Raw genomic sequence first — 13,368 nt, forward strand, 5'->3', positions numbered from 1 at the left:
GTTATTTGTTATTTGTTATTTGTTAGGAGAATTATGATTCTAATGCTAATCTGAACGTTTTTCAAACTTTACTGCAATGGAGTTACGTCGGTGGTGGTGTCTATCACATGGGGACGCTTGCGTCTCTGGACTTGGGCAACTGCAGACGGAAACTCTGCGACACTTAGGTGAAGTTGACCTCGAGCAACATTGTGAAAAATCGGAAAAATTACTGCATTGTTGATAATCTTTATCGTTCTGATTTTGCAAATCTAAAACCGTAAAAACATTATCACCAGGCTCAGGTTGTTGGCCCGCCTCGCCATGGCGGATTCTTATTTGGACAGAGACGGGTCTCTCACCGCTTGGCATTTTGGCAAGAACTTGAATCAATTATTTAATCAAAACTAGAAATTAGCACATGTAGAAACAGCAATATAGCTATCGTTTATATATACCGCCTACTTTCGGAGCTCAATTTTACGTTACTTTTCGATCTCATGTACTCTGCTGGGGAAACCATGTATCCTTTATTATGAGAATTAAAGATAGCATTAATCTGCAGACTTTTGCGACCCCTTGAACAAATCGTTTATGGTTTCTTCCTACGAAATTTTTAACAAGCCCAATGGTTTACGTGGAAATATGATAATATTCCATTATGCTCGTTATTTCTTTTGCCAAAAGGTGCATATTGGAATAATTTCGAACTATATCCAAGAGTCTTATTGTCCAAATTCCTCTTTTGGGCCTTTAGCCAAAGAATTCGGGCTAGAGGTTTCTCCTACGAGAATCATGTGTCCATATTTATCAAAGGCCAACATCAGTAGCAAGGATATTTATTATGCAGAATTTGGCGATCGGTTCATAACTCCACAATAATTTCTCACTTTCAAGATGTGTTGGAAGTGTAACATGTTCGGTTTGCACTGATTCTTGTTCTATCGCAATATTGCCGAGAATTGACGAAACTATAGGCAACAGGGGTCGAAGTTGGAAATGAGGCTGTCAACGTTCTGGCCATTGTAGCAGTAGAGGTAGAGTAAAATAGAGATGAAATGACAAGAGTAGTCTTCAGACTTCTTTAACAGAAGTAAAGGTTCCCTTGCTGTATCATGGGACGAGGCTGTCATCTTTACTCCGGACAAGGCCTGTCGTTATATATTCCGGACATTTTCTGTCACTCCACTGACTGTCCGGATAACCATGGTATACTTCTGAGTTGTCCGGACCGTCCGGGACAACCCTATCCACTTGAATCAGTGTCCGGAAATCTACTTGTTCTGAGACCCCGGAGAACTCTCAAGTCGCAATTTTTTCTGGGGGCCAATATGGGAAAATATGAGCACCTGGTATTACAACCCGACTGCAACAATCTAACCACAGGTTTCTATCTACTACAGTAGGGCATCTATTCCAATTCGAATTCTTCTTCATTCTATGATTTAGAGCTCTAACAATAGTTTATTTATTATTAGGTAGCTGAATTACCCCCAAAGCGTTTTGAAGTTTTAGAATCCCAGTGTAATGAAGTTCTCGCACTCGTTGCAGTTTAATGCTGTTCCAGAATGGTCTTCTAAATACATTAGCTATTCACAATTAAAGAAACTGATCTATGCATTACAAAAGGAGCAGCTTTATGGGACTAAAAATTTAGATAATGAAACTCAACCACTTTTGAGTGGTGATGAGATTTACGTTTCAAGGTTCATATCAGCACTTGATACAGAATTGAAAAAAATTGACAAGTTCTACCTCTCACAAGAGACTGGGTTGATGGCGAATTATCGAGAGTTAGAAGATGATGTACGAGATCTCGAGCAAGATTTGTTGAATAATCGTGTGGATTCGCTCGAAGACGTTTACCCCCGTAGAAGATCAGCGGGTTCCGCTAGATATAGTAGTGCTTCTAGTTTGGAGGCAGGTGGTGGCGATGATGATATACATTCCGGATTTTCAACGAGGTCTCAGTCTCATTTGGAAAATGATAATGTAGGCTCCGATATCTATCAAGCGAGGTCCAGAACTACTAACAATACGTGGGGATCATCTTCACAAGCTCATTTTATTTCACCTGCTATGGAGCGGAGGATTATTCTGAAGAAACGTATTATTGCCGTTTATACACAGTTGTCCGAATTGAAAAGCTATATCGAATTAAACTGTACAGGTTTCTCCAAAATATGCAAAAAATTCGACAAGTCATTACAAACTGACATAAGACAGAGTTATTTGGATTCACTTAAAAAGAGATCACATGTTTTCAATCCTCAGACAATCGAAACTGTACAAAAGTGCATAACGGCTGCGGTGGTTACCTACGCAAGACTTTCTCAGGATTCTTTCTCTTATCCTCCAGCTGAAGAGGGTTCAAATGTATTAGATATTGAGACGGCTGAATCGGAACTTTCATCACATTTACGTGAACATGTTGTCTGGGAAAGAAATACTGTTTGGAAAGATATGATGAATTTGGAAAGAAAGGCACAAAATGTGAAGGCAGAGACTCGTATGTCTAAATTAGCTCAAAATTTAAAGGCAAAGGAGGGTGCTGGTCGTACAGTAGAGGTACCTGCTGAAGTTACGATGGTTCCTGAAACTCTGGCTGAAATTCGTAAGATGAACTGGTCTCAATTGGGCCGGCTACTGTTGCTCCAAACAGCCGCTTTGAAATTTCTGCTCATCACTAATATATTTATTCTATTACTATGCTTCTCACCACTGAAGAACGTTTTACAAAAGAATTGTTTTGCCATTCTGGTGTATGCCTCTTTACTTTGGGCTACGGAAACTATCCCTCTGTTTGTCACTTCATTGCTGGTCCCCATGCTAATTGTAATTTTACCTGTGCTTCAAGATCCTTCCACCGGGAAAGCCATGGATCCACTATCTTCCTCTCAATATATTTTGTCTACCATGTGGAATAGTGTTATCATGTTGTTATTGGGAGGATTCACTTTGGCAGCTGCATTATCCAAATATAACATTGCTAAAGTGTTGTCCACATACATTTTATCTTCTGCAGGTACAAATCCAAAAATTATTCTAGTGACAAACATGGGTGTAGCACTTTTTGTCTCTATGTGGGTTTCCAATGTGGCAGCACCTGTACTTTGTTATTCCATCATTCAACCTTTGCTGAGGACATTGCCAAGAGACAGTTCCTATGCCAAATCTATGATCTTAGGTATTGCACTGGCATCTAATATTGGTGGAATGGCATCACCAATTGCATCTCCACAAAACATTTTTTCCATTGGTCTTATGGATCCACAACCTTCTTGGGCCGAATGGTTCATCGTTTCGTTGCCTGTCTGCGCCTTATGCATCTTTGGCACTTGGGTATTACTGTTGCTCACTTTCCCACTGGATCCCTCTTTGAAACTTCTTCAATTGCATCCATTGAGAGATCCATTTACCATTAAACAATGGTTCGTTACTATAGTTTGTTGTGGGACAATTGTCCTCTGGTGTATGTCTAATAGGCTAAGCGGTATATTTGGTGAGATGGGTGTCATCTCTATAATACCGCTGCTCATATTTTTTGGTACAGGTTTGTTGACATCCGATGATTTCAACAATTTTATGTGGACTATCGTAATTTTAGCCATGGGTGGTAACACTTTGGGTAAGGCAGTTACTTCATCAGGTCTTCTGGCTACAATTGCATCTGTTATCAAGGAATCTGTCGAAGATAAACCGATCTTTGTTATTGTTCTATTATTCGGTGTTGTAATTTTAATGACAGCTACATTTGTTTCTCATACAGTAGCTGCTATGATTATTGTTCCTCTCATGAGTGAAATTGGTGCAAATTTGCCATCAGGAAATCATTCGAGATTGCTCATCATGGTTGCAGCTTTACTATGTTCTTGTGCCATGGGATTGCCTACTTCTGGTTTCCCCAACGTTACGGCCATTTCAATGATAAACGAGGTAGGAGATAGATATTTGACCGTAGGAACATTCATCACAAGAGGTATTCCTGCAAGTTTGATTTGTTACGTTTGCATCGTCACCGTGGGATACGGTTTAATGGTATTAGTAGGGTTTTGAAATAATAGAAAAGGTTAACGATATCAATGAAAGAATGCCGATCAAGCGTATATATAAATATGTTCATGTGTATGGATATTTAGAGTTACAAGTAATTAATTCACTATAGATAATCTAATTACATTCACCAGCCAAAGTACTTTGCTCCAACAAATCTGGCCTTAGCCCAGTCGCACCGGTTCAATTCATTTTTGGTAACTATTTTACCGACGTAGATGTCAACTTTCCCATCAAAAGCATTAAGAATTCTTCTGATGCTAATTTCCGTTGCTAAGAATACAACGACCTTGATGTTTTCGAGTTCAACACCATGGTCTAATAAGACTTGGGTGGACATAATCATAGAGGCACCGGAAATCATTTGAGCTTCCGTTAAAAGGACCATTTTGTAGTTGGTGATGTCAGGAGGCAAAAGTTTAAAATGCAATTGAGGTTCCCCCGTCCGTGAGTCAGATTGCACCAATAATTTCCCAGTGACAATGTTTGGAATTGTTTTCTTCAAGGAATGCATAAAACAGTCGCCTGATTCGATTAAATTGATGGCGGTTATTTGGTTGAAATCGCATTTTAAGGCATCAGGTATAGTAGTACCTTCGGGAGTCTCTATGGTACATTTTTCATATACAGGTATGTCACTTAACACCTGTGTGAGAAGAATAGTGGCAATCCTATCAAAATAAAATACAAAATCATAGCGACTAGTCATTTTGTTTAACAGCATAGTAATTATGGCATTAACTTGATTTGTTGGCACCAATTCATGTAAAGAGGGATGCTCAGAAACATTAACCAAATCAGAATGACCCAATTCTATCAACTCCTTCAAATGTTCTTCGGATTTTTGTTGTAATCTCGATTTGATGTGATTAATGATTAATTCCACAGCGACACCATTATCGGTTAAAGAGGGCACGATTGCATCTGCTTCTTTCATTTTAGGTCTCAAATAGCGTTCTGCATTGGGTTTGACAAACCTCTCCCATTGTTCGAGACAACCCTCGAGGTCTCTACCTCTATATACGATATCTCTCGATAACCTTCTCGCAAGACAAACGTCCAGATCTGCATCCACATAGATTTTCAAATCCATTAGGTCAAGTAATCTTTTGTCATAAAGGGTGTAAATCCCTTCAAGTACAATGATACTAGCACCATAGATGGTTATATTCTTGTTAGGAATTCTATTGTGCTCCACAAAGCTGTAAACAGGGATTGTAGTCTTTTTACCCTCTTTTAAGCTCGATATCGCCTCATATGCTAAATCTAAATCAAGAGCGGTTGGATGGTCAAAATCGTAGTTGTTCTCGAATGCTGTTCTTCTCTGTTCAGCATTTAATGGTTTGTAGAAATTGTCCAATGAAATTAAAACTGTCCAGGGAACGTTCAAGGAAGATACTATCTTGGCTGCTACACTCGTCTTACCTGATCCTGATGGTCCTCCTACCCCGATGACATATGGAGTGGTCCATGGTGGTAGATACTGGAATCTTTTTGATTTAGAATGATGACCATTTGCGTCACTATGGTGGACCTTAGCAACATTGGTGGACTCTAAAATAGTGGGAGATGGTGTATTGGACGCTGTCATCAATGGGAAATGCAGGAAATTTACCCTACTAAGGCTTTGGTGTGCTTTCGGAGTTTTTTGTTGTTTATTGATAAAGATCTTCTTTTTAGTACAGCTTTCAACAGAAGAAAACTGATATTGATTAGATAGAAGAGCTCATCGCTTGCAAGAAAACACTGAATGTAGAAACATTTAAGCCATGAGTGCTGCAGATACTGGTGGAGATGAACATTTTCAGACTGGTAAAGGTAAGAGAAGAACTAAGAGGACTTTCGAAAGCCATGATGGCAATAATGAGAAGCCGCTAGACGATAACGATGAGCTACAAGAGAATGGGAAACCTTTGGTTCAACCGCTAGATGGTATTACAGAGGATGTTGATGAGATGAAGCAACTTCGATTACTGGCTAGACAGAGGTATTTGAGTCACAGAGAAAGGGAAAAATTGGTTATACTTGCCAAAGAGTTGGAATACTTAGAACAAGATATTGAGAAATACGGTTGGGAGAACTTGACCCAAAGCGAAAGGGATGATATTACTTTGAAAAGAGATTTGGTTTCATTGATTGAACACCGAGAGGATGCTGGAGTTCAAAAGTTCAATTTACAAGAAGACTATGTGAACAATGAAGGTAAGTTGGATGTTGAGAGAAAGAAGGCATTATTGAATGATAGAAGTGGATATCGCCAACATGAGGATGAAGGTAAAAGGAAACATATGTGGGAAGAGAAGCAGTTGCGCAAGGCCGTTAAGAAGGATGATGATATAGATGAGATTAAGCTTCCTGGTGCCGATAAATACGAATTTGTATTTGATGATAATGCCATGGTAGACTACGAGGATGAAGAAGAAGTGTTGCCTGGGAAGGATTCTGAGCAAGATAATCATTTATTAGAACAATTGGAAATTGAGCAGAAAAGGATCACTTCTGTTCAGGAGACAAGGAAATTCTTGCCGGTCTATCGATATCGGAAAGAATTATTGGAAGCTATCAAAGAGCATCAGATTCTAATCATAGTTGGTGAAACAGGTTCTGGTAAGACAACACAACTACCTCAGTACTTAGTAGAGGATGGCTATACGCAAGGTGGTAAATTTCAAATCGCAGTGACGCAGCCGCGGAGGGTAGCGGCTACCGCTGTAGCGGCAAGAGTTGCAGATGAGATGGACGTGGTCTTAGGGAAAGAAGTCGGTTATTCCATCCGGTTTGAGGATAAGACCACGGCAGATAAGACTATTCTTAAGTACATGACAGATGGTATGCTTCTTCGGGAGTTTTTAGTGGATCCAGAACTTCAGAAATATTCTTGCATTATGATAGATGAAGCACATGAGAGAACACTAGCGACGGACATCTTGTTGGGTTTACTCAAGGATATTTTGTCGCATCGTAAGGATATGAAGCTACTCATTTCCTCTGCGACCATGAATGCCACTAAATTCTCACGATTCTTTAACAACTGTCCCATCTTTAACGTTCCTGGTAGAAGATTTCCAGTGGATATTCATTATACGGTACAACCTGAAGCCAATTATTTGCATGCAGTTATTAGTACAGTTTTCCAAATTCATACAAGGGAGCCATTGCCAGGGGACATCCTAGTATTTTTGACTGGGCAAGATGAAATTGAGAACATGGCTGAAAAGATGGAAATGATAGCTGGAAAATTAGGTGAGAAGGCTATGCCCATGATAATTACTCCTATCTATGCAAATTTACCACAGGATCAACAGAACAGGATATTTATACCTACGCCGCCAAGTTGTAGGAAAGTTGTATTGGCAACCAATATTGCTGAAACTTCTTTGACCGTGGATGGTATTAAATATGTGGTAGATCCAGGGTACGTTAAGGAAAATTCATTCGTGCCCTCTACTGGTATGACCCAGTTGTTAACGGTACCTTGTTCGAGAGCATCTGTGGATCAAAGAGCTGGTAGAGCAGGTCGTGTTGGACCAGGTAAATGTTATCGAATATTTACCAAATGGTCATACTACAATGAACTAGAATTAATGCCTAAGCCTGAAGTCTTGAGGACTAATTTATCATCCGTGGTTCTACTTTTACTATCTCTGGGTATTACGAATTTAGTCGATTTCCAATTGTTGGATAAACCAAGTGTGTCTTCGTTGTCCAAATCTTTGGAGAATTTGTACTTATTAGGAGCCCTCAATAGCAAAGGTACTATCACAAAACTGGGTAGAATTATGTGTGAATTTCCTTGCGAACCAGAATTCGCTAAAGTGTTACATACAGCCGCTACACATGAGATGTGCCATGGGGTGCTTGAGGAGTGCATAGATATTGTTGCCATGCTCCATGAAGCCAAATCTTTGTTCGTAGGATCTAAAAATCCAAATCCCGGCTCTCATGTCGTTGGACAAGTCGATAGTGACCACATGCTCTACTGGGAGATCTATAATGAATGGAGAAATTCCAACTATTCGAAGATGTGGTGTCAGGACCATAAATTACAGTACAAGACCCTTTGCAGGGTGCGAAACATTAGAGATCAATTGTTCCAATGTGCAGATAAATTGGGACTTGTTGCTCTCAACGAATCGGCTCGCAGGGAATTGGTAGATAAGCAGGCCAATTCTGCTCTCACTGCCAGGATAACTAAATGTTTCATTGGTGGATTCCCCATGAACGTCGCACAACTTGGCACGAATGCCTACCGTACGGTGGGCAAAAAGAGCACCAGCGGACTAGATGTCTATATACACCCTTCGAGCGTTGTTATCCATTCTACAAGAGACGGCAAAAAGCCATGCAAATTTGTGCTGTACCAACAACTAATGCTTACTTCTAAGGAGTTTATAAGGGATTGTCTACCAATCCCTAGGGAGTCGTGGTTAGAAGAAATGGTCCCGCAACTGTTTCAGAGTCGTTAAGGAGGAAAGAAAGAGAGCGAGAGAAGAGGGCATTTTTCATACTGGTAGGTTTTGATAATGGTTGTTCTGTCGCTATTACAGTCCGTTGTTCCTTTGGCCTTAATATCGGAACTAACTTTAAAGAACAACGCCAATTAGTAAAACATCCTTACATGATCGCGTGCGGCTCTCTTTGCAAACATATCCCGTAATTTTCGTTGAGAAAAAGGATTGGATTCATCATCCTTCTCCCATCCCTTCCCATTGCGTATTTCCTCTTCCTTTATCGCCTATTGCATGTTCTTAATTCCTATCGTAGTTTTATATAAGGCTTGTAAATTTTCAGCAACTGGAAAAATCCTTTAATTCAACTTAACTTACATATTTGAAATTTCTTTTAGAATCCTTTTATGTTCAGTAGAGTATTCAGTAGATTGGGATTAATTAAACAGCATATAAGGACAATGTCGACTAAAACTTCTGAAGCCCAGTACTATACTAAGAAAATTGCCTCCGCTGTTGGAGATCCATCTTTGAGATTTAACCACACATGTTTGAGAATCAAGGATCCATCAGCTAGTGTTGAATTCTACAAAAAGCACTTCAACATGACTCTGCTTTCTAAGAAGGATTTCCCTGATATGAAGTTCAGTCTTTACTTCTTAGTCATGACTAAAGAAAATTTACCAAAGAATGAGAAGGGTGAGAATTTAGTCTTTGCCAACCGTGGTATATTAGAATTGACTCACAACTGGGGGACTGAGGCTGATCCAGAGTACAAGGTTAATAACGGTAATGTTGAACCACACCGTGGGTTTGGTCACATCTGTTTCTCCGTTGCCAATGTGGAATCTACTTGCCAAAGATTGGAATCTGAAGGTGTTAAATTCCAAAAGAGATTAGTCGATGGTAGACAAAAGAATATTGCATTCGCTCTGGATCCAGATGGATACTGGATTGAATTGATTCAATACATCAATGAATCTGGTGAAGGGCCAAAGACTGATTTGGGTAACAGATTTAACCACACTATGGTTCGTGTCAAGGATCCTGTTAAGTCTTTGGAATTCTACCAAAACGTCCTTGGTATGACTTTGCACAGGGTTAGTGAGCACGCTAATGCTAAGTTCACTCTATACTTTTTGGGCTACGACATCCCACAGGGTGATAGCACAGGCTCCGCTGAAACTCTATTGGAATTGACTCACAACTGGGGTACTGAGAATGATCCTGATTTCCACTACCATAACGGTAATGCTCAACCACAGGGTTATGGTCACATTTGTATCACTTGTAAGGATCCAGGCGCTTTGTGTGAAGAAATTGAAAAGAAGTATAATGAACAAGTTGTCTGGTCACCAAAATGGAATCATGGTAAGATGAAGAACTTGGCCTTTATCAAGGATCCTGATGGATATTCCATTGAAATCGTGCCTGCCGAGCTTGTACTATAAGATGACGAACACCAAAAAGTATTTTTTGTGTAAATACTTACCTTTTTATATTTGATTTGCATAGCATGTTAGTTAATTGTCTAACTCTTTTCCTTTAAAGTGGACCCTTTTGTACCTTCTACCTCCTCCACGATGAATTCCATCGAGGACGTTTCTTTCTGGTTCAACAACTCCGTCTTTCCTGTCTCTAGTCCAGAGTTATCATCTAGATCAGGTCTTCTACCGGTCTCAAAGTCCATCTCTTTATATTTGATAAATCCTTTCTTAAAATAGAAGAAGTCGTAGCAGAACCAAAATACAGGGAAAAGTGCTAATAAAATATAACCGTCGATAAAAGCTTTGTAGTCAAATGGCTTAAAACACGACCAACCTTGCACAAGGGTCAGTACAATTCCAATTATTAGTCCCACATAATCTAACCAAGGGAAAAGGGGAGCCTTATAGGGGAGACTCTCTAGTGAATAACCTTGTTTGATCCATCCCTTCCTGAATCGAATATGTATAACACAGATACCGGTCCAAACAATAAAGGATGCCACACCTCCCACATTCACGATATAACTATAAGCATTCGAAGAACCCGAACTGTAAGATAATATTGATAAAAACCCCAAAATATGGCAAGAATGAATGGCCACATAGGGAATACCTCTACTATTAACTTTAGTGAATATCTTTGGACCATAGCCAGCTTTACAAAGTGTGAATAGAGATCTGGATGCAAAATAGATGGCTGTATTGATTGAAGAAATGCATGTTATCCAAATCATAGTAGCCACGAAATATTTGGAATTTTTCCATCCGGCTTCAGTCATGGCAATAGTCATAGGGGATTTCATGGCCGATTGGTGATTATTCAAAATGGGATCATCATAAGGAACAGTAATACCATAAAAGATTGTTAATCCGTAATAAACGAAAAAAATTCGAAACACAGTGTTCTTCACTGCTTTGGGGATCGCTCTTCTAGGATTGCGCGCTTCTGCCGCTATCACAGATACACCTTCTACACCTGAATAAAACACGCCAGCGTAAACAAATGAATTGGCAATTCCTTTGAAGCCACTCTTCAGAGGGTGCGTACCAAAGGGATTGTCAGGTTTGTGTCCCTTGATGCCGCCGGCTGCGTAAACAATAGAGAAGATGTAGTAGCCTGATAAATAGAAAAGCTTGACAAAACCTAAGATATATTCGCACTCTCCCCACCAGGAGACATCAAAAAGCTGGAACACACTGAACGCGGCCCAAAAGATTAAGTACCATCCATAGGTAGGTATTTTGGTCGTATAGGCTTCCATGCTAGAGGTTAATGAGGTATATTCACCGATGATATTTGTTACCCATAAAATGACGTAGTATATTGCCAAGGTAGCACCAAACCCTTGTGAAACGTATCTAGAGCCATGGATGGCAAAGTGGAAATCAAATGCTGAATTTAATTCGCCAATACATGCCATCATGGATAACACCAGTACTCCTACAATACTGAAGCCCACAATAAGACCAACAGGGCCACCTTTAGCAAGCGCCGTTCCCATACCTATGAAAACACCAGGCCCTATAATCCCACATAATGCGATTAAGTTGATCATTCGATCTTTGAGACCTGCTTTCAATCCATTTTCAAGGATTGTATCACCATGATCATTATTGTGATATCCAACTTTGTTGGAAGCTATTGAGTAAGTTTCTATGTCCTGAGGATCCTTTGTATCCTCCATAGTTCGTTCGTCATTTCCTCTTTGTGAACTTTATGGTTCTCATGTTTGTCCAACCCCCAATACTTGGTACTTTAAAAGCATTTCCTTTTGATATGATTAAACGCGGATTAATCTTCTTTTATTGAAAAATGTGGCAAATGCTTGCTTGATACACATTCTTTTGATTACCCTTGATAAGGATCTTCACGGATTAAGACCGATTTTAGACCTCGACTTCCCTTATACTAGGGACGGTTTTGACGAAAGATAGGCATGTCGCGCTGTAAATGGGAGATGAGAAAAAAACCAGGGAAACCGATAACAATTATTAACAACCTAGTTATCTGGTCGTAAAGTTTCATGTAAGACCATTTCTTGGTTGTAAGCTTATTAAAAGAAAGGGAAAAAAATGGAGTTTAACAAAAACATCTTAAAATGACCAAATAGTTGGGTGCAATGTCAATTGATGAGAGGTTTGAATCACTGTGTCAAAAGGTACCCATCGTGGATACTCATAACGATTTTCCTTACCTCTTGAGAGTTCAATTGCACAATGAATTACACTGTGATGGTAACAAGTTTGATTTTGGATCCATGCTAACTAGTCATACCGATCTCGTGCGATTAAAGAAGGGAAAAGTTGGTATTCAGTTCTTTAGCTGTTTCATTGAGTGCAAAGACGATGATTACCTGTATGAGGATTTTAATAAGCCAAATGCTGCCGTAAGAGATACACTCGAGCAAATAGACGTAGTCCAAAGGCTTGCTGACGAGTATCCTGGAGAGCTTAATTTTGTCGAAACGGCAGACGAAGCCTTGGAAAGCTTCACACGGAGTCATGGACAATCTATTTCTATTACATTGGGTATTGAAGGTTTACATCAGTGCGATTTATCATTAGCAGTGCTAAGGCAGTACTATCGTTTGGGTGTACGTTATATCACCTTAACCCACAATTGCGATAACCCTTTTGCGACTGCCGCTTCCTCCATTGCCGCAGGTAAACCCGATCATGGCTTGACGTGTTATGGTGTTGATTGCATTAAGGAGATGAACCGACTCGGTCTGATTGTAGATCTTAGTCATGTTTCCCACAAAACCATGGTCGATACTTTGAAAGTGACAAGGGCACCAGTTATCTTTTCTCATAGTTCTGTCTATACTCTTACAAACCATGAGAGAAACGTTAGAGACGATGTCCTGCAAATGGTTAAGAATAACGGTGGTGTAGTTTGCATCAATTTCTTCCCCGTATTTCTGCAAAGGCAGGCGGGTGGGGAAGTGACCATTGATGATGCTGTTAGGCATATAAAATATGTAGTAGACACTATAGGTTGGGATCATGTAGGTCTAGGTTCTGATTTCGATGGCATACCAAAGGGTCCTATTGGTCTTGAAGATGTTTCCAAATATCCAGATTTAATCAGAAGAGTATGGGAGGAAACCGGTGCTGCTGAGAAGGATATAGCCAAGTTGATGGGCTTGAATGTATTCAGAGTCTGGAAAAGGTGCGAAGATGTAGCTAAAAGCTGGGATCAAAGTGATACACCTGTGGAAAGCAATTGGTCCGAAAGGAGGTGGGAATTTTTTGAGTACTGTAAGGATTTTCCAGAAATATACCCTGGAAGCTTTACCGCCCAGCAAAATGTCTATAAGGACACTCAATTACTTGATAATTCGAAAAAATAATAGAAAGGTCGAATACGTATCTACGTATAATATTGCTGTATCACTTTT

The 13,368-nt window shown here is 39.8% G+C and overlaps 7 protein-coding genes across 7 annotated transcripts; 4 read left to right on the forward strand and 3 right to left on the reverse strand.

Annotated features, from left to right (window-relative positions):
* Positions 1 to 45: 45 nt before the first annotated feature.
* Positions 46 to 351, reverse strand: ZYRO0D08976g (uncharacterized protein; the record flags this gene model as incomplete). The annotated part of the gene is made up of 1 exon (XM_002496779.1): positions 46 to 351. The coding sequence occupies one exon, from the start codon at positions 349 to 351 to the stop codon at positions 46 to 48; it is 306 nt and encodes a 101-aa protein (XP_002496824.1).
* Positions 352 to 1,506: 1,155 nt separating this feature from the next.
* Positions 1,507 to 4,035, forward strand: PHO91 (Pho91p; the record flags this gene model as incomplete). Its single annotated transcript, XM_002496780.1, has 1 exon — positions 1,507 to 4,035. The coding sequence occupies one exon, from the start codon at positions 1,507 to 1,509 to the stop codon at positions 4,033 to 4,035; it is 2,529 nt and encodes an 842-aa protein (XP_002496825.1).
* A 124-nt stretch (positions 4,036 to 4,159) lies between these two features.
* Positions 4,160 to 5,623, reverse strand: URK1 (uridine kinase URK1; the record flags this gene model as incomplete). The annotated part of the gene is made up of 1 exon (XM_002496781.1): positions 4,160 to 5,623. One exon carries the CDS (start codon positions 5,621 to 5,623, stop codon positions 4,160 to 4,162), a length of 1,464 nt encoding a protein of 487 aa, XP_002496826.1.
* A 178-nt stretch (positions 5,624 to 5,801) lies between these two features.
* Positions 5,802 to 8,498, forward strand: PRP2 (DEAH-box RNA-dependent ATPase PRP2; the record flags this gene model as incomplete). The annotated part of the gene is made up of 1 exon (XM_002496782.1): positions 5,802 to 8,498. The coding sequence occupies one exon, from the start codon at positions 5,802 to 5,804 to the stop codon at positions 8,496 to 8,498; it is 2,697 nt and encodes an 898-aa protein (XP_002496827.1).
* Positions 8,499 to 8,887: 389 nt separating this feature from the next.
* Positions 8,888 to 9,931, forward strand: GLO1 (lactoylglutathione lyase GLO1; the record flags this gene model as incomplete). The annotated part of the gene is made up of 1 exon (XM_002496783.1): positions 8,888 to 9,931. One exon carries the CDS (start codon positions 8,888 to 8,890, stop codon positions 9,929 to 9,931), a length of 1,044 nt encoding a protein of 347 aa, XP_002496828.1.
* An 80-nt stretch (positions 9,932 to 10,011) lies between these two features.
* ZYRO0D09086g (uncharacterized protein) lies at positions 10,012 to 11,652 on the reverse strand (the record flags this gene model as incomplete). Its single annotated transcript, XM_002496784.1, has 1 exon — positions 10,012 to 11,652. One exon carries the CDS (start codon positions 11,650 to 11,652, stop codon positions 10,012 to 10,014), a length of 1,641 nt encoding a protein of 546 aa, XP_002496829.1.
* Positions 11,653 to 12,087: 435 nt separating this feature from the next.
* On the forward strand, positions 12,088 to 13,320 carry ZYRO0D09108g (dipeptidase; the record flags this gene model as incomplete). The annotated part of the gene is made up of 1 exon (XM_002496785.1): positions 12,088 to 13,320. One exon carries the CDS (start codon positions 12,088 to 12,090, stop codon positions 13,318 to 13,320), a length of 1,233 nt encoding a protein of 410 aa, XP_002496830.1.
* Between the last annotated feature and the right edge of the window lie 48 nt (positions 13,321 to 13,368).

The sequence above is a fragment of the Zygosaccharomyces rouxii genome (assembly GCF_000026365.1).
Source record: "Zygosaccharomyces rouxii strain CBS732 chromosome D complete sequence".
Lineage (NCBI taxonomy): Eukaryota > Fungi > Ascomycota > Saccharomycetes > Saccharomycetales > Saccharomycetaceae > Zygosaccharomyces > Zygosaccharomyces rouxii.